We start from the raw sequence: 20,883 nt of genomic DNA on the forward strand, positions 1-20,883 counted from the left end.
TAGCACGTCAACATTTGAACTCCTTCTTATTTTCTCCAATCATCTATTTTTAGTAGGTGATTCTGTTAAAATAGATGATTCTGTTGGCCATTTCAGTAAGATGATTCTGTTGGTTAATCTAAATTCTTTGAATTATGCCAAGTCCTCTTTCACTATCAAATTATCAGAAAATATTGTTGGGTCTTGTTCCAAACAAATCCTGACTATAATTCTCCCTTCCACTTTGACCATACTAGTCAAAGCTGACTTCATCTCCTGCTTGGACTGTCACCTTTGGCTTCTAACTACTCTCCCTGTTTCTAGAAATTCATAGAGGTTTTTCTTCCCCCACCATTCATGAGGTTACTACTTCTTTCCAATGAACAGATAAATTAAGACTTATAAAATATAAATCTGATCATGCCATTTCCCATCTTAAAATGCTTCAATGGCTTCTCATCACATTTAGACTAAAATCCAAAGTCTTTAGCCATGATCTATAAACCTTGTGATGATTCAGGTTCCATCTATTTCTCTACCCTAATTTTCTCTACTCTCCCCCTGCCTTGCTCAATCCCTGGTCTCCTTGCTGTTCCTTGAACATCCAAACATACCCCTAGAATAGGGCTTTGTATTGTTCTAATAGGAGCACTTGTCCTAACAAGAGCACTTGCATGGACCAATCACTCACTTCATTTGATTCTCTTTTCCAGTGTCATCCCATCAGAGCAAGCCATTCCTCCCACTTTAATTGAAAACATAGCCCCTGTTCTCTTCCATCACTACTTACTTACCACCCTTTGCTTTACTTTCTTCTTTAGATATTATCACTATCTGTTGTTATATATTGAGTAATTGATCTTGCCTCCTCTCTTTAGAATGTAAACTCTATGAGGTTGGCTTAGAAAAATAGGACTTCTACCCACACTCTTTGATGAAGTTTTCCTCTTGAAATGACCAATAACTTTGTTACGGGCTGAATTTAGTCCCTTCAAAATTCTCATGTGGAAGCCCAAACCCCAGTACCTTAGAATGTGACTGTATTTAGAGATAGTCATTAAAGAGGTAATTAAATTAAAATAAGGTCATTAGGGTCAGCTCTAATCCAATGTGACTGTTGTTATTACAGGAAGAAAAAATCTGGACACAAACACACACAGAGTGAGGATAGGGAGAAGATGGCCATCTATAATCCAAGGAAAAAGGCCTCAGAAGAAGCCAACTTTACTGACATCTTGATCTCAGACTTCTAACCTCCAGAAATGTGAGAAAGTAAATTCTATTGTTTGACCACCCAATCTGTGGTACTTCATTATGGTAGCCCTAGCACGCTAATACACAGCTGTAAAGTACCAAATTCTATAAACTTTCTTACTCCTCAGCTTCTTCAACCCCCCTTTTAACTTTTACAACCTTGAAATAAGTTATATAAATTAGTACCTTAAAAACTATTATATAAATCAACAACCACTACTATAGAACACCAGCCTACTTAGCAGCCAAATAAAGGAATAACATTGTCACCACCTTATGAGCCTTTTTCTGATTGCCCTTTGCCCTTCTATCAAGGGAATACTGTATGGAATTTTGTGTTAATTACTCTCCTTTTTGAAAAGAATATGTCTTTCATGTCAGAGAACAGAAAACATGCCATATATATACCCCTTGAAACATTGCCTCATTATTTTCTGCTTTGGGACTTCATATAAGTGGACTTAAATTATATCTATTATCCTATGACTTGTTTATGTGCAATAAATATAAGAAGTGTTTTGTAATGAGAATTCATTATTTTGCATAAAAATGAACTATGTTGATCTAGCATCAATAACATTGAAATGAAAACTTGAAAAAAATTTGCTGCAAATATGGCATGGCAATGTTAATAGCCTTGCTTTATAAATTGATCATAAAATGTTAAGGAAAATTACCAATATTAAACAGAGAAAAGACCATAAGCAGAACTTCAAGACATGAACATATTAGTAGTTATTAAATATATTAATATACTCATCTCAATAGTAATTAAAATAATAAAAATTATGAGAGAGTATATTTGCCTAATTAACAAAGAATTTTTGAATACCACAATGTTAAAAATTCTTTAATGATAAAATATGGGCATTGCTGTTTGGATACCAATTTGGCAATTATCAAATATGTGCCAAGTCTTTGAAAGGTTCTGCCTTGTAATCCAGTAATTTTACTTCTAGGAAACTTTTCTTAAAAAATTGGAAATTCTGAGTAAAAGATTTTATATACTGTTGTCCTTCATGATGTTGTCATAACCCTGAAAAAGAAAATGTGGAGAGTAACTATAGTAGCCACATTGTTATCTGTGATTATTGGTGATCAAGAGTATTAATCATTATTTTCTGTATCTTGGGTAAATCTCCCTTTCAGATATTTTTGTGATACAGCTTCAAGAGTTACAGGTTTTCTTGTCCTGTAACTTTAATGGTATTTCTAATAATCTGAATTTCTGTATCATGAAATCAATTTGAAAGTGAAGAGCCATTTTACTAATTTTCTTCAACTTCTTTTAACATTTCTAAAAATCCAGGTTTGGCTGGGTTTTCTTGTTAATTTTGAAAACTTCTTGTAACATACTTATTTTTGGAGAAAGTATGCTACATTTCTTCTGGGAATTTCAGCAACATTTCTTGAGCTTTCACTGTTCTTTTTTCTGTCTCTGAGGTAAAAGGGTAAAAACTATTTCCTAGATGCTCTTGCCATTGAGAGTCAGGGTAGGGAGCTAGAAAGGCTTGGAAATGCAGAAGCCACTGCTGCTCTTGAAGTGGGAGGCAGGGCTCTGAGCCTATGGGTGTCCAGGTACTGGGGGTGCCAGTGCCCTCAGGGCTTCTCCTGTGGTCCCTCCACGTGGGAGCTGCAGGTAGATGGACCACAAGGGGGGTTTCTTTCCCACTGCAATTTCTAGTTTTTGTCAAAGCCAGCAGACATTCACTCTAGCAAAGCTTAAAAAAGGTTTTGTTTTCTCTTTTAAGAATCTAATTCAATACTTGACTAAACTATCTAGATATGTTTCATCTTTCCTGAATGAATCATCTTTCACTGAAAGAGAAGAGAAAAGGAAGAACTTTAGAGAAAGCTATCGGTTGATCCTATGAGCTAGATTTTATCAAAAACTAGTTCAATCACTCCAGAATTGGCCCGTGATCCATAATATATTTACTTTTGATAAACCTAAGGGCTACTAGCAAAATGGTGAATTCACTCCCCATCACAGACAGTGTTTAAACTGAGGTTGAGAGAACATACGCCATGAATGTCCTGCAGGGAAGTCCAACCTTGGAAAGGAGTCAAACAAAATGATCTAGACAATTTTCTCCAGCAACTTTATTAGTTTGCTTTCCCAATCATTTTATTACTAAATCTTACATATTTTCATAATTTGTATAAGAAACATTCCACAATGTATATTTTTCTCTCAGAAGTGTATAAAATGTCTCCCTATCCATTCTTAGTCTTTTGTCCTTGAAAAGGTCTGGTAATTTACTTTGCACCTCAGAGCAGTAAAAAACTTAAATTATTCCATAATGGATCCTTTCTGGAAGGAACCTGCTCATTTGATAGGTTCTCCGACTTGCTCTCTTCTTTTTTTTTTTTTTAATATTTATTTATTTGTCAGAGAGAGGAGAGAAGCGAGCGAGCACAGGCAGACAGAATGGCAGGCAGAGGCAGAGGGAGAAGCAGGCTCCCCGCCAAGCAAGGAGCCCGATGTGGGACTCGATCCCAGGACGCTGGGATCATGACCTGAGCCGAAGGCAGCTGCTTAACCAACTGAGCCACCCAGGTGTCCCCGACTTGCTCTCTTCTTACCAACTCCCCTTTTCCCCACACCAGTGTATTGTCTACACTACACCAAAAATGATTTTCAATTAGGTTGCATCACTCATCCCTGAAAGAATGCTGATGCTTTCCCACAGAATGAAGTACAGAGTTCCAATGCAATTCTTCAAGGATGGGGTTAGGGAGAAAGTCGAATGAGAGGAGAATAGAATGAAATGAGTCTGAGATGCAATCAGGGCCAGGACTTTCATGGTTTTCCCCCCTCTCTGCTATCTCCAATGCATCCTGTACCACTATATACTAGTCGCCCTGGCCTCCTTTCAGATTCTTGAACATGATGGGCTCTTTCCTGCACTCCCTGTTCCTATGACTATCATCGCTGCTACTTTTGTGGTAAGGCAGGTTCCTTTCCTTTAAATTTCAGCTCAGACATTACCTACTTAGAGGTTTGACCTGATCATTCTAGTCAAATCAGTCTACTTCTTTTATTCTCTATATTAGCCACTTATTTTTTTTCTTTAATCCTTAAACCTAGGCATAAAGAGATTTTATTATTTGATGTTAGTTCTTTATTTTCCTGATATTCCCTAGAATGCAAGCTTCAGGAGGGCTTGCCGATTTTCCCAATTATTATTTGTAATTAATTATTTGTACATTCTAATACTAAGGTACAGCTTCATAGACTAAGATTGCATTTCATAAACTAAAATTATTTTGGTAGTAAGGAAATCTTGGAGGATTATTTTTAATTTTTCTTTCTATTCTTATAATGTATTCCACTGAGAAATTTCCCAATCTAATTGTTTCCGAGTCTAAATAGATGAAGACAATATGTTGGGACTGTTGTGTTAATTTACTAGTAACTAAAAGAAACCTCGGAAAAGATCTAGGAAAACCCAAGTTAGTTTAGATGCAGAGGTGCTATCTTTAAGTCAAACTCAGAGATGCACAAAATATTATTTTGTTCAGATAATTTCTCCTCTATTTCCATGCTTGTTATAAAACTGGAAGTGTTACATACAGCATTAATGTTGGAAAAGATTTTTTTTTAAAGGCTTTTTGTTTATTTATTTGACACACAGAGAGAGATCACAAGTAGGCACAGAGGCAGGCCGAGGGAGAGGAAGGGAAACAGGCTCCCTGCTGAGCAGAGAGCCCAATGTGGGGCTCGATCCCAGGACCCTGAGATCATGACCTGGACTGAAGGCAGAGGCTTAACCCAATGAGCCACCTAGGCGCCCCTAATGTTGGAAAAGATTTTAAGTGGATAGTCATACCTCAAAGTTAATGAAAGGAATATATATATATATATACACATATATATATTAGAGGTAATTTTATTTTATTATCTTTATTATTTTAGAAAGGGAGACAGGGAGGGTGGAGAGGGGCAGAGAAGAGAGAATCTTCAGCAGGCTCCATGCCCAAAGGAGAGCCCACTGTGAAGCTCAATCTTACAACTCTGAGATTATGACCTGAGCAGAAATCAAGAGCTGGATACTTAACTGACTGAGCCACCCAAGTGCCCCTAGAGATAATTTTAAATGTAAGCTGTTTGTCAGCCTAGAAATACCAGGCTGAATTCATCCACTTGAACTCTCCCACACAGAACATAGCAAAAGAAAACAAACTATTTGATTACTTCAAAATAGTTGGAGAGTTAACATTTCCTAAATAATAATATTTGATTGTGCCATAATCACAAATATATGTTTTTTTAAATTATGATGATGGACTTATAAGAATGAGTTAGTATATAAGATTAGATGCTCAAAATAATTTCAGTTTTTGAAATGCTTACAGAGGAAGTATCTGCAAATGTGATGATGTCAATATAGCATCTTGATGTTATAATGTATGAATTAAATCCAAGCATCCTAACTATCTTCTTGGTCCTTTTATACTGTATTACTTACTTAGGTACTAGGGAAGGGAGCCTGTGAGTAACCGAGTAAACATCTAAGCTTGCACCTAGCAAATCGCTTCCTAGCCCTTTCTCTCCTGCTACTGGGAAGAAGAGGACAGAGTAAAAACATAAAATGTGTTTTTCATCAGTGTTTAAGTCAGTGGCTTTGGTTATATAGTCTAACTTAATAACCTGGAGTTACCAAAAGTAGTAGGTTAAATGATGAAATTACATCATGTATGGTAACATCGGAATAAATTACAGATTTATTAGAAGCTACAAAATTGACACAATGAATATATAGCAACTTTAAATCAAATGGAAAAGATGTATTCTTCTTTTAGGACCCACCCGAGACTTCACCACTGCCCTCTTTCCAGTCTAGACCATCACTATCTTTTAATCATCCTATAATAATAACCTTGTAATTCATCTCCTTACATCTTTTTCCATGCTATATATATTTTCCACAATCACCAAAGTGATTTTTCAACTGCAAACATCTGATCATGTTACTCCTACCACCTTTAAGTTTTCAAATGATTATGACTTGCCCTAAGAAAGAAGTTTGGCCTCTAAAATGCCCTTAAAAGTCTTCCTTGATTTGACCAAGATATCGGTTGTCTGTTTAAAACTAGAAAGAAAAATAAAAACTCAAAATATGCACATGCATACAAATAATGAACTGCCTGCTTCTTTGTGGATATTTAGTTATGATCATAGATCCTTGATAGTCTAAATTCTAAAATTTGTAGTGAATATGTAATAAGGTAAACTAGCTTATTAAAACTGATATTCAAAATATTTTGTAGTTATTTGTACTTTCTTAATTTGGCTCATATTAATGAATAAAAACAAAAGATTCTTAGAAGACAATACAGAATTTCTTAGATAGTATATTTCTGATGAAACATTTGTGGTGTTACATTTGCCTAGATGTGAACTGTAAACATCTGATACCGAATGCTATACTAAGACAGTAGTAATAGTGTTCAGGTCAGAGAGGGATGGAGAGGCAAGTTACCACGTCTAATAATTTTCTAGACTATCTCTCATATGAAGTTTCAAGCTTTGTAAGAATCAAATTGTGGATTAGCACGTGGCATAACACAAACCATGTGCCTAATGGGGAAGTATATCAACATTCTAGACATATAAACTGTAATTTAAGTTACCCAAACTTTTCTTATAACTAAACTTTATTCCGTGCAGAAATCATAAATTCATTTAACAATTATTTGTTTAAATACTATTGTGTGCCAAATATGTCCACTAGGTACTGGAGATTCAAAGGTTAAAGAAGTCAGACAAGAGCTTGTTCCCATGGAGCTTCTGTTCAAGTTCAAGTAAGGGTGGAGATAGACAATAAGCAACATAAATTAATAAATAAGATAATTTTGAATAGTTAGAAATATTATGAATAAAATAAAAGAGTGATATAGAATAGGGGGCTTTTTAAAATTTGTGTTCATAAATATCTTCTCTGAGGAGGTGACTTCAAAGGAGCAGAATCAAAAATGACAAGAAGGAATCTGCTATGCCAAGATTCAGAAAATTCTAGGCAGCAGCAAGAACAAGTACAAATAGTTAAAGGTAAGGATAACATTGGTGTATGTTCAAGAAGAGAAGGAAGGTCAATGGAACAAATATGAAATGACTTAATTGAGATAAGAGAGTTAGGCAAAATTACTATAGAGCACTCTAGGCCATGTTAAGGAAATTAGATTTTATCTTATGGGATGTCTTTCTAAGAGGAGAATTGCATGCTTTGATTGATGTATAACAAGATCCCTTTGGCTGCTGCACAGTGAATAGATTGTAGGAGGCCAAAACTAGAAGCCAAGAGAATCATTAGAATCACAGTAGGGCCAGCAAGGGGTAATAGCAATGTGGAGTAGGAGGGATGTGGAAATTTAGGCATTTAATGTACATTTATTGAATAAATAAATAAATGAGCAAATAAATGAACAGCATGATGCTTATTAACATTAAAATTTAGCAATGTACTCTCTTCCTGGCTACATATTTAGTTATGAAAATGGAAACAAAGGGAAGTATTAAGTCTTTTAAATTTACGAGAGCCTAAAATTTGTTTGCATTTACGTCTCTCTCATTAAAAATAATTTAAACAATTTGCAAATAAACCTGTTAAGAAAATTTTAGAATGGTACTATCCCCCTAACATGTGACCTTTCCTAATGTTAATTGTATAGTTTCTTTGCACAGTCATGGTTAGAATAAGAAATAAGTAACAGAAATTCTGTCTTTGAACAGACATTTCTGCAAAGAAGACATCCAGATGGCCAATAGACACATGAAAAAGTACTCCACATCACACAGCATCAGGGAAATACAAATCAAAACCACAATGAGATACCACCTCACACCAGTCAGAATGGCTAAAATTAACAACTCAGGAAACGACAGATGTTGGAGAGGTTGCAGAGAAAGGGGAACCCTCCTACACTGTTGGTGGGAATGCAAGCTGGTGCAGCCACTCTGGGAAACAGCATGGAGGTTCCTCAAAAAGTTGAAAATTGAATTACCCTATGACCCAGCAATCGCATTATTGGGTATTTATCCTAAAGATAGAAATGTAGTGATCCAAAGGGGCATGTGCACCCAAATGTTTATAGCAGCAATGTCCACAATAGCCAAACTATGGAAAGAACCTAGACGTCCATCAACAGATGAATGGATAGAGAAGATGTGGTATATATATATACAATGGAATACTATGTAGCCACCAAAAGAAATGAAATCTTGCCATTTGCAATGACATGGATAGAACTAGAGGGTATTATCCTCAGTGAAATAAGTCAATCAGAGAAAGACAATTATCATATGATCTCCCTGATATGAGGAAGTTGAGAGGCAACATGGGGGGCTTGAGGGGTAGGAAAAGAATAAATGAAACAAGATGGGATTGGGAGGGAGACAAACCATAAGAGACTCTGAATCTCACAAAACTGAGTGTTGCCAGGGGGAAGGGGATAGGGAGAGGGTGGTTGGGTTATGGACATTGGGGAGGGTATGTGCTGTGAAGTGTGTAAGCCTGATGATTCACAGATCTGTACCCCTGGGGCTAATAATACATTATATGTTAATAAAAATTTTAAAAAAAATTCTGTCTTAATAAGAATGTTGTCCATTAGTTGGCAAAAAAGGGAACTATTTTGAGTATATTTGAGGTTTCTAAAACAAGCATACTCTGTGCCTTCTGTACGTGGGCTATTTCCACTGGGATGTCAGAGGATAACTGTGGTGCTGCAGGTGGTCCCTTCTACCTCCCAACACCCAATTGCTAATTTTTTTAAGGAAATTTATGAACAAGTTGTTAAAAACCACTGTTACTGAAATTGAAATTATATAAAATTATTAATTAATGAGGAAGTTTAAAACAAAGGCAGGAAATTCAAAAACTCATCACTTCCTAACTATTTTACTGCATTTTAATGTTATCAATGCTCTTAAGGTTATGCTTACAGCACACCATTACTGCATTAATGTTGTGTTACCCAGCATCTGTTCTTAGCTCCACAGTGAGAGACATCATGTGGGAAGTTTGAAATCAGATATGATGGAAATTGTTATACCACAGAAACTGGCAAATGAAACCAGGGCTCCCTCTACCCCAGGAGAGTCTATTGTTCCACATTAACTGGCATGTCATTAGTTATACTGATGCTGATGCTCCTGTCACAGATTTGGCATCTCCAGCTACAAACTTCTGAGTCTAAATCCCAGAAACTGGGTTCTGCTCCATAGTAGGGATGATAAATGAAGAGCAAGGAAATCAAGAGAGCAACAGTGGTCAATGACAGACTTCTTGACAGGAAAGGTTTGTTTTCAAAAGCAATTTACTGGGTTATTTTGCACCTCACTGCCATTGAATTAATGTCCACATTTCCCTCCGATTTCCTTTAGTGGAAGAGCCTGAGTAAGTGTGAAACTACTGCAAGTGTGTGTTATCAAAGTTCAGAATGTAGAAATTGTTTTAAAAACATAAAGATGCCATTTTCTCCTACCAAATTAGTAATGGCTAAAAAGAACGAGACTAACATCTGAGTGGTGCAAATGGAAGATTAATTTATAAAAAAGTGTATTCAAAATAATGTTTTATTATAGTGAAAACTGAAATGGGTAGGTAAATATTGTACATTTGTTTGAGAGAATAGTCTGTATAATTTTAAATGAAATTTACAAAATTTTGAATGACATGGGGACTGTTCATGTAACATGATTCATGAAAGTGGGATATAACATGATATATTCAATAGAAAAAAATCAAATTATACATGTATATAAGAGAACTAGAAGCAAATTCCACTGACCATTAATTGTAGCTTATTTAGAATATTTAGAATATGACTGATTTATTTCTTTTCAAATTTTGGTAATTTCCAAATTTTCTAACAAGACATAATAATAATGTCTAAATCAAAAAAAAGTAAGATAAATTTATGAGAAAATCTATTTAAACAATTTACAAATAAATCCAAACTTAAATTTAAAAATTCTAGAATGGTGCTATTCACCAAATATTTGACATTTCCTAATGTTAATTCTATAGTTTCTTTGTGCAGTTGTGGTCAGACTAAAAATTTTAGCATTAAAGAATTAATTATTAGTTAAATATTTAATATATTCATCTATTTGGCTATAAATTAGCATTGTTTTCTAAATCTGTTATTTTTGTCTTTAATTCAGCATCTCGAGTATTTCAGAGTCTCATAAAACTCTCAAATTAACATCAATTTTAATTCATTATAGTTTAACTATATCATGTAGGATGAGAAAAAGTATCAAATTTAAATAATAGAGTTCTACAACTCCCAAAAAGAGAGGAAGTCACTGCCTCAAGTATTTATTTTGGATTTAACCAATGCTGTGAAAAATAAAGTTTGCAGAAAAAGAACACATATGCTGAGACACAGAGAGAGATGGTAAAGAAGGGAGCTACCATCTATTGTCTTTCTATTTTATTACTATATTAATATGTGTAGGACAAAGAAAAGAAGTTAGATGAGCATTAATAGTAGTCCATGAATTTCTTTTTGTTATAAGAGAAGTTTGGGTATTATTACCTAATGGTCTAGTATTATGTAAAACTATAATGCATTATGATATTTTTTAAAAAATTTACTTATTTGAGAGAGAGAGAAATGGAGAGCAGGAGCATGGGGAGAGCGTCAGAGGGAGAGGGAGAAGCAGACTCCCCGCTGAGCAGGAAAGCTGATGTGGGGCTCGATTCCAGGACCCTGAGATCATGACCCGAGCCAAAGGTAGATGACTATCCAACTGAGTCACCCAGGCGCCCCCATTATGGTACTTTTTAAATTGAAGTATAGTTGACATACAATGTTACAAGTATACTACATGGTGATTCAACAAGTGTATGGGTTATGCTATGCTCACCATAAGTGTAGCTACCATCTGTTACCATACACTGCTATTACCATACCTGCATCATGGTATTTTAATAATACTTTGTCATCCAGATAATAATCAAAAAGCATAAGGTATGTTGCAAAGTTACTCTTGTGTCTCATAAGGGAAGAAATACCAAGTTTCAGGACATTTTTAATGTTTCAAGTTTACCTAGGAAAACACTGACATTGGTGTGCATATCAATCCTACCTTACTCTCAAGAGTCTACGTTGCCTAAAAACTTACAAGTACTTAATGGAAATGTGTCTCAAATGACTGGCTTACCTGAAATTTTGACTTGAGACACTACTCCATCTCCTCCGTCACTGTGTGCACGGACCTCTACAACATACTCTCCATCCCTGGGGATGGGGACTTCTATGGAGTGTTTATGAGTGGAATACAGCTTGCCATCGTGCTGGCCATCAGGTCTATAGAGTACCTGAAAAAGTGCCAAAATATGTATGTTTAATAAAGTTGACTAATGAGCCAATGCCAAAACACTAAAACCATAATAAAAATTCTTTAGACTTTTATTAATAATAAAAAAAATTCTAGGAAGCTATGTGTAACACTAGCTGGAAAATTCATGTTATTTTTAATTCACAAAAGTTGATTTCACCTATTTTTTAGGGTGATCCAAGGGAAAGTTCCTTAAGCCTTTGACTTTTTTTAAATGTCCTAAAATAAAGAGAGGGAAAAATATCTGTTTTTTCTTATGGAATAGGTGTAAAATGAGGGCTCTTTCAACATATTGAAGTCATCTTAAAACATTGTCTCACAATTTAATTTTTTCACATTATTCCTAAAAGTTAGCATCCAATAAAAGGTGTATGATATAGAGAACATATGGAAATAATCTTTTTTCCTTTTTATGTTCATTTATGGAACATAACTTAATATTATCAGTTTGCTGTGCATTAGGCAACACTATCTTAATCATTTTTTTTCTTTTAAAGATTTTATTTATTTATTTGACAGAGAGAAATCACAAGTAGACAAAGAGGCAGGCGGAGAGGGAGAGAGAGAGGGAAGCAGGCTCCCTGCTGAGCAAAGAGCCCGATGCGGGACTCGATCCCAGGACCCTGAGATCATGACCTGAGCCGAAGGCAGCGGCTTAACCCACTGAGCCACCCAGGCGCCCCATCTTAATCATTTTCAAACAAAAATGGATTCTTCCTCCTCTTTATGCACTGATCAATTTAACAACTCTATTCCTTAAAGCAATTATTCTACCTATCTTGTGCACTTGACATAGCATTTTTGCAAGAGTCACTCAAGATCTTTTGCATTTCAAAATTTAACATGGTACTATGTCATTTGATTCTACTGTACAGCTAGAATAAGAAAGCTTAATGGGTTTTGGTGCAACAAACGTCAGTCAAGTCCAAATATCAATCACTCTTTGTAAGAATAAAGCCCATGTGGGGAAAAATCCAGCAATCTTTTACATACCTTATATCCTGTCACTGTCGATTCATTTGATAGTGCAACCACGTGATCCCAGGTGATTATGTAGCGGGAACCAGACCTTACGGAACTGATGATCCTTGGCGGCTGACTTGGAGCTGTGGAAAGTAATAATATGCAAGTGACAGCCACCGTATCTGACTTCAGTTTTGCAAACTGCTTCACGTCAGTGAAAATGATGAGACAACAAGAGCTAATTTTGCCATGCACTAAACTAAGCACTTTATATCCTTGGGCTCATTAATGTACCCATGGCCTTCTGTGAGACATAACTATCTTTTATTCTCTTGTCATTATTCCTTATTTGGGTTATTTTTTCATCAGCTTTTTGTAACTGCTATTTTCAAGGTCATCAATCACCTCCAGTTGGCTAAATCTAATGTTACATTTTATTCTTTTCAGATTCCATAAAGTTGGCCTTCTAATCACTTTCTGAATCTTGTTCTTTTCTTAAATTCATGTTCTTTTAATATCTGGGTTTCCTCCTGCCTCTCTGGCTGCTCCTTCTCATTAACCATGTGGTGCTGGCTCCATGTCCTTTGTCTAATTTCTAGATGTTGACAGGACATCGAGAGTTGTCGAGACCTAGGACTCAATCCTAGGTATCTTTCTCTCCTCTATTTATGAATTTTCTCTAAATCTTGCATCTGGTCCCATGGCTTTAAGAACTTACAATTTTATCTTGGGTCTAATCTTTCTCTTGATTTCTAGAGGAATGTGTCCAAGTGCCTCTCTCTACTTGAATGTCTAAATGGCTCCTCAAATGTAATCAAGATGGAACATTTGCCATGTACTCCCAAATCTTCCTCTCGATGGTTCTTTCCTATCTTTGGCAAATGATACAGTTGAATTCCCAGTTTCTGAATAAAAAATCTGATATTTAGTCTTCATTCCACCCATTCCAACATCTAAACCAGCACCTAGATGTCAACTCTTTCTGCAGAAAATTTTCTCTCTCTATCCATTATCCCTTAATTCCAACCACCATCTAAAATCATCCCCAATTGGCTCTTTTATTTTTACTCTCACTCCATCACCACCCATTGTCCATCCAGAACCCAGAATTATTTTTTAAAAAATATGAATTAGATATCACTCTTTGCCTTAAAATCTTCCAATAGCTCTTATGAGACTTAGAAAAAACTCTAACTCCTAACATGACTGACAACTATGAGACCTTTAATATCTCAGTCTCAGCACACTTCCTCCATCTCACCTCCAGTCTACACCCTGGCCCCAGTGCTTTTCTACACTTAAGGCATACCAAACTACTCTCACCTTAAGGTTTTACACTACTTATTTTCTCTACCTGAAATAGTCCTCTTCCTGCCAATCGTCACACAAAGTGGGTCCTTCTTATGACTCATATACTCATATATATGACTCAGATAGTATCTTCTCAAAGAGGCTTTTGCTGACCACTCAATTGGGGTTGAGCTCCCATCCAAGTCACTTTCAATTTTATTATCTATTTATTTATTTTGTTGCCCTGTCATCTGATATTATCATACACACTTATTTGTCAGGTTTTTTTCCCCTGTCCTTCTATTAGATTGTAAATCCTATGAGAAGAGGCTCTGGGTCTTGCTTGATCCCTTCTGTATCCTCAACCACTAGAACAGTGATGGGGACATAGTATACTTCTGATGAGTGAATAAATAGAAAAAGAACATACGAACGAATGCCCCAGGAATGAATGCTCCTTTTACAAATTAGAAAACAAATTTAAAGGTGTGAGGTAATTTGTCTATCGTCACACATTTAGTAAGTGGCAAAAACAGATCTGAAATCCATGACCGACATCAGACTCTGGAATCTTGCCGCCGTGTTTAGTCACCTTTCCCCAAGTGGTTTCATAAATTGTCAAACCTAATAGTACTCATGTCTTTAAATTATTCCAAAACTCCCTAGAGCCTCAAATATAAACTCTTCTTCTGTACATTCAGTGTGGTTTCAAGAAGGAGATATCAAAGTGAAGCTAGAGAGGCAAGAATGCCTGGAAATTCTAAGCAGGGTAGACGGTCTTGTTATATACTGCTTATATATGTTACATATATATATTTTGTGTATATATGTTACATAAACAATGAGAATATATGGTAATAAGAGAGCAAAGAGAATGCTACAACATTTAACTTGCATTTGCACTGTGCAATGACAAAGGCTTACAAAAAAAGAAAATAAGCAGAATTTCAATTTTCTCATGCTATTAATCCAGTTCTATAAAAACAGTGTTAAAAATAATAACAGAAGGAGAAGGGAGTTGAGGGAAATTGGAAGGGGAGGTGAACCATGAGAGACTATGGACTCTGAAAAACGATCTGAGAATTTTGAAGGGGTGGGGGGTGGGAGGTTGGGGGCACCAGGTGGTGGGTATTGTAGAGGGCACGGATTGCATGGAGCACTGGGTGTGGTGCAAAAATAATGAATACTGTTATGCTGAAAAAATAAAAAATTAAAAAAAAAAAGAAAAAGCCATAAAAGAAAAAAAATAATAACAGAGAGGACAAATTAATTATCTAATGATACAAAGTTTGGGGGTAGTCTTTATGAAGAGACGTTCTGTAACTGTATTTCTATAGCAGAACATTAAATGCATGAAGGCATTCTCCACATCTTTTTATCATATACAGTAACTAACAATGTTTGTTTGTTTTTATCTCAGGTGATTGTAAAGGATAAAATTGAAAACTGAATGTGCTAAGACTGCCAGGTAGTAAGTTTCTCTCAGATATATCTGCACCATGATCGAATCAATTGGTATTTTTTGACAAGTCTAAAACACAAATGTTGAAACTCACGTGCTTTCTTGGTGAAGGTCTCAATCATGTCACTGGGTGGTCCACACCCTGCACTATTGCAGGCTCTGACTTCCACAAAGTATTGGGTGTCAGGCAGAAGGTTCTCTAGCCTGGCTGAGTACTCTTGGCTGGTGACTTGAACTCTGTGTGCCGCTGCTTCTTTGTCATGGGCAGCCCAGTACCGAATCTGCAAACATTTAAACTGAGTGAGATTCTTTCATGATTCAGTTATTTCAATTGTGAAAACCCTTTTCATTTGGTTCTGACACCAGTGATGCTGGCTGAGTGTCATATACTCGTCTTACTTATTGCTACTTATACTTCTATTAGTCAAAATACAGCAAGGCGCAGAATGTAGATCTATTAAAGATGTCAAAGACAAATCAAAGGCTCACCTCATGGCCTGAAATAGTCTCACACTAATAAGAAAAGAAAAAAAAAAACTGCATATGATTTACCTTCAAAATATAACACTGGTCTCTGTTTGGAAGTATTTCCACAATAATTTTTATCATTTATTTCCTGCTTTATTTCTGTTTATATGATACCAAATTTGTTATGAGTCATTGTTAAACAGTTTGACAGGAATAAACCTTGTTTGACAAAAACAGTCATTACGTGGCCTGGAACAGGCCAGTGTAATAACTTTCTGCTAGGTCATTTTAGAAGTATATATGCAAAATTATTTCCTTTGAACCTATATTGAGGCCAGATATCAAAGAAAAATTATGCTTAATAATTAGTTGAGGAACTTATTTATCCTGAAAATAAATTTATTTTTAAAAATGTTATCCATGTTGTGATTAGAACTGATCACTTTTACCAATATATCAATGATAGCCTTCCTTGTCTCTTAAAGTTTAAGTGAAGGTTGTAAATTATGATTTTCATCCTTCTAATAAGGCTGTTTTATTGGTCAGAAATCTGTATCTCTAAGGTGTAGATGAAAAGGAGAGGATTGCTTATAAATATACTGGTATTTAATATATTTTAGAGTCCCTGTTTATAAAGTAATGGAAATTTAATTTCATAATTAAACAAAATGCTTAGACAATAATATCTAATATTTATATAATCTTGAATGATTCATTTACATAAAACAAATTAAACCATTATAAAATGGAACTAGATGGCTTGAATTCACTTGTTAAAAAAGTAAGGTTTATATGTAGAATTAGCACATTTCAGAACAAATGCTAATTACTAAATTGCTAATTGGTTTTCTTCACAATGTTTTTATTTTGTTTACTGGTATTCATTTTTCTCATGTCAAGAATACTCTTCATAATGGTCTTGATAGGATTTCCTTGGCATTGGTCATCAGACCAGAAGGAGGGCCTCAGAACCAAGGAAGTGGAATTGCACCAAGTGTCTCTAGAGGCAGATCACAGTTGCAGACAAAAGACTTTCTAAGGACGAGAGCCTCTTCGAGAAGGAATTTTTCTGGGTTCTAAAAGTATTCAGGCAGTGAGTAAAGTCATCTGAGAAGGAGGGTGGACTATATTTTAGTGGGCATTTGAAATAGATAATACATAGGTCTCTTCTATTGCTTGAATAAAATGAACATTTATATTCTAATGAAATGCCATGCACTAAAGTAGTATTACCCACGTACATTATCTTCACAATGAATCTAGAATGTATTATAGCAATCAAAACCGAACTCCTTGAAGTTCATGCACTTTTGTATGTATGCTTGTTGACTGAGCTATATACCACATTTTAAAATCTTTATTCCAAAAAATAAAATAAAATAAAATCTTTATTCCACTCTAACAACTTTTCTATCCAGTTTAAAGAAGTTTTAAACAAGATTCATATAATAAAGACTAATTCTAGAAGATGCTTTGTACTAAAACGAGGAATTAAAGTGAGAAAACTTTTCTACCTTCTCACTGAAATTTCCATGAGGCATTTTTTGGCAATATGAAAGAAAAGAACAAAGCTTTCCTTAATTTACTATTTGCAGCTATATCTGAAATGAGAAATGACTTTATTCATCTAATTTTAGCAAGGATGGTATGGTCAGTCTCAAATAAAATTCACAACAAATTAAAGCAGTGACTTAGCTATGCCTTTGTGACTAGGGAGCAAAAATGAATGATTATGTGTGCCAAACAGATTTCCTTATTTTAGAATATGAGAGTTTGAAAATTTTCACAGTATAGTTACTCTTTACAAATGAAAGCATCTGAGACAAAATGATTTAATAATCTGTCCCTCTTTAAAGTATATGTTTACATATAGCTTACAATGTTTTCAAAGTATACTAAAATAAACAGTAGATACATATACGTAATATATGGCATCATCTTTTTTTCCCTGAAATAGCCACTGGTCATGAACTTCATTTCCAAATAGATAATAAATGTGGGCTGTTGCATCTTGATCATCTCACTGAGTTTCTCAATGTGTTGAAAGGCTGACAATAATCTGTGAGAAAATCGCTCAGAGTGAAGGGTACAACCTGTAGTCATGGAGCAGAACACACGTGTTTCTTTTGACTAATCACTAAGGAGACCAAAAGAGAGCCTGGATGAATGAGTAGAAATGGATTATCATGACTAGAAAAGATATACATCCATACATCCATACAGCAAGTCCTGCTTTATGGATAGTAAACCACTAATTCCTCTTCATTTGTTACAGTAACATATAGTATATTTATTTCCATTTAATGTTGTGGCATTTTATAATTTTCACTCTTTCTCTACATGTTTCTAAAATTCCCACAGCATCCTTTGTCTATTGTAAACCTGTCATAGTGCTTATTAAACAATTATGAAACTACCTCATGCTGTGGCTTTCTCTCCTCCTACTAACTTAGAAACTCTTTCAAGACAGGCATTTATCATTTATTTTCAACACTGAGCGCATAGACTGCATTTGATGTATGCTACTCGTTCACTCGTTGAACAAATAGTTATCAGGTACCCACTTTGTACCAGTTATTGGGCTAGGTGCTGGAAATGCAAGGACGACCCAAGCTGACTAATGAGATGCTGACATTAAAAAAAAAAAACAACTCAATGTCTGAAAATATATTGTATAAAAACTATATTATCCAAATCCCAGACTATTTTGATTATTAGCGGATTCCATGGGAAAGGAATCTCAATAATATAAATCATTCAAATAGGTATCCTTACAGCTTTTGGGAACTATTCAAAAGTCTTTTATTTTCACCACTGGGGCTGGGACCAACCAATTCTATGTAGGCTTCAATTAGCTTCTTGTAAGGGTTTGCCAAAAAGATAAATCATCTTTGTATCTGAGCTTCCTCTTTTCCTATTCACTCTGCTTTTTCTTCATACTTGCTCCCTGGGATCATATTAAAACAAACAAATAACAACAACAAAACATCACCTTTTCCCACACCCGTGTGTCAGACAGTGCTTTGGGGAGATCCAGATGAAGACAGACACCTTCATCAGAATAAGAAAATGAAGCATTTCCTAAGTATCAGTTTATGCTCACCAAAATGAATTAACCTTTAAAATCATCTGAGTAGATTACTCAGGATTGATAATCTTTTTTTATTTTTTAAAGATTTTATTTATTTATTTGACAGAGAGAAATCACAAGTAGGCAGAGAGGCAGGCAGAGAGAGAGGAGGAAGCAGGCTCCCCGCTGAGCAGAAAGCCCGATGTGGGGCTTGAACCCAGGACCTGGGATCATGACCTGAGCCGAAGGCAGCGGCTTAACCCACTGAGCCACCCAGGCACCCCAGGATTGATAATCTTTTAAGACAATGTGAAACCAATCATGAGCATTAATCTCTAATTCAGCTGCTAAGAGTTTTCCCATTCACTATTCCTGATAGCGTATTTCGCTTGTTTTCATAAAGTTAAGTGAATGTTACCTGCTGGGTGAGCACTACTTACACTCTTCTAGTTCCTCTACACTGCAGGGAAACTTAGTAGTATTAAGGTTAGAAGTGGGGAGCTCTTTAACTAGGCGAGAGGAAAAAATGAGTAAAACTTAAACACTCTACTGAGATATATTTTAAAACCACAAGGGAAGAGATTATTTTTAAACTCAATTGCCTACAGTTCTCACTTGAAATATCAGGAAATTAACCTTGAGATGGGGTCAGTCACATAGGAGCTGGGCTTCTCCAGCTTTTTATTTTATTTTCTTAATGTGTTACTTTTCCCTCCCTCTGTTTCTTTGTAACTTAGACCCTGAGTACATTTTTATAGGAAGTGCACTGGGATATTAGTTTTCTCAATAATCTATCTTGTTAAACCGCCAGCTTCTCCCATCATATTTTAAAATAGAAACAATAACCACATTATACTCAGTCAAGGAACACCCCTCTCCCTTACAGGGGCATTTTCTTAAAGGAGAATAAATGTTACGGATATTTTCTTTTAAGCTTTCATGCTTGTCTCGTTGATATTCAAGGTTCTGTTTCAAAGACTGAAAAGGTTTTTAAGAAAGAACAAATTGAAACAATAATTTTGTGATTTACTTCCAATATTTTTAATTTATTTGGAGAGCCAAGACCTAGGTTTGAATCTAATTATGCCAATTATTACCCACACAAATGTTTCTAAACTTCAAATTCTTCATCTTTAAAACAGGGATAATAGTAGTGTTGATTCCCTAGGACCATGTAGATTCAATACAATAAGCTTAACTGTTTAGCATAGTAAGGGCTCAACAAATGTTATTATTCTTATCATTAATATTATCATCATCTTCATTACTGTCATAATCACCACTGTCTTCAAATATCCAACGACATAGAATAAGGAAAAGTAGTAAATGCTTTCATTTCATTCCGCACAACAGTTCTATGAGGCATGATTACTCTCTTTCCAGCTTTCCAGGTAAGAAAACCAAAGCTCAGAAATTTCAAGTAAGTTTTGCACCAAATTCCTCAGTGATAGAGCTAAGATATCAACCTGTATCTGCTTGGTGAAAGAGCTCACAAATTTCTACTTACTGTGGAGTTGCAAAATGTCAGCTATCTGTGGAACGAAATTCCTCAATGGCATACATTTTTTTCCTTGAAAATTACGATTTGAGAAAATATTATCTGCTTAGGATTTTTTGCTATTTAATTGAAAATCCTTACTTGATGCTTACTTCCAATAAAAAAAAGCTGTATTTTGGTTATTATCATTGCTTCCCCCCTCATATTTCCTTTGTCCTCTGTTTGTTGGAAGTTATAAAATGGCCAATACACAATTCTTAGACAAAGACAAGGTTTTTTAAAAAAGCGAAACGTACATTTATTGTTTTGATTCATGAGTGAGTTATATATCAAATAATCCTTTTTTCTCTTTTTTATTACTTAAAAAGGAATAATATGAAATAAGAAAAAAATGTTATGGTCTAAAAGATGACTTTCAAGCTCCAAAATCTGTTGTCTTCTCCCAAGAAACCTGGAACTTGTTTATTATAGGGGCTTGTAACAGCTGGTGAATTTCTCTATTTTTCCCATTCTTTTACTACTAGCTGTCAATGTAATTATCAATT

At 35.2% G+C, this 20,883-nt stretch overlaps 1 protein-coding gene across 2 annotated transcripts in view; it reads right to left on the reverse strand.

Annotated features, from left to right (window-relative positions):
* CNTN1 (contactin 1) overlaps positions 1-20,883 on the reverse strand; it is a 375,956-nt gene that overhangs the window by 29,049 nt on the left and 326,024 nt on the right. For both annotated transcript variants that reach the window (XM_047742599.1, XM_047742600.1), the window contains 3 exons: positions 15,397-15,583; positions 12,581-12,693; positions 11,411-11,567 (listed from right to left, as the gene is read on the reverse strand). In XM_047742599.1, coding sequence (XP_047598555.1) covers positions 11,411-11,567; positions 12,581-12,693; positions 15,397-15,583 — 457 coding nt within the window. The remainder of the gene's footprint in view (positions 1-11,410; positions 11,568-12,580; positions 12,694-15,396; positions 15,584-20,883) is intronic.

This window comes from Lutra lutra, chromosome 8 (genome assembly GCF_902655055.1).
Source record: "Lutra lutra chromosome 8, mLutLut1.2, whole genome shotgun sequence".
Lineage (NCBI taxonomy): Eukaryota > Metazoa > Chordata > Mammalia > Carnivora > Mustelidae > Lutra > Lutra lutra.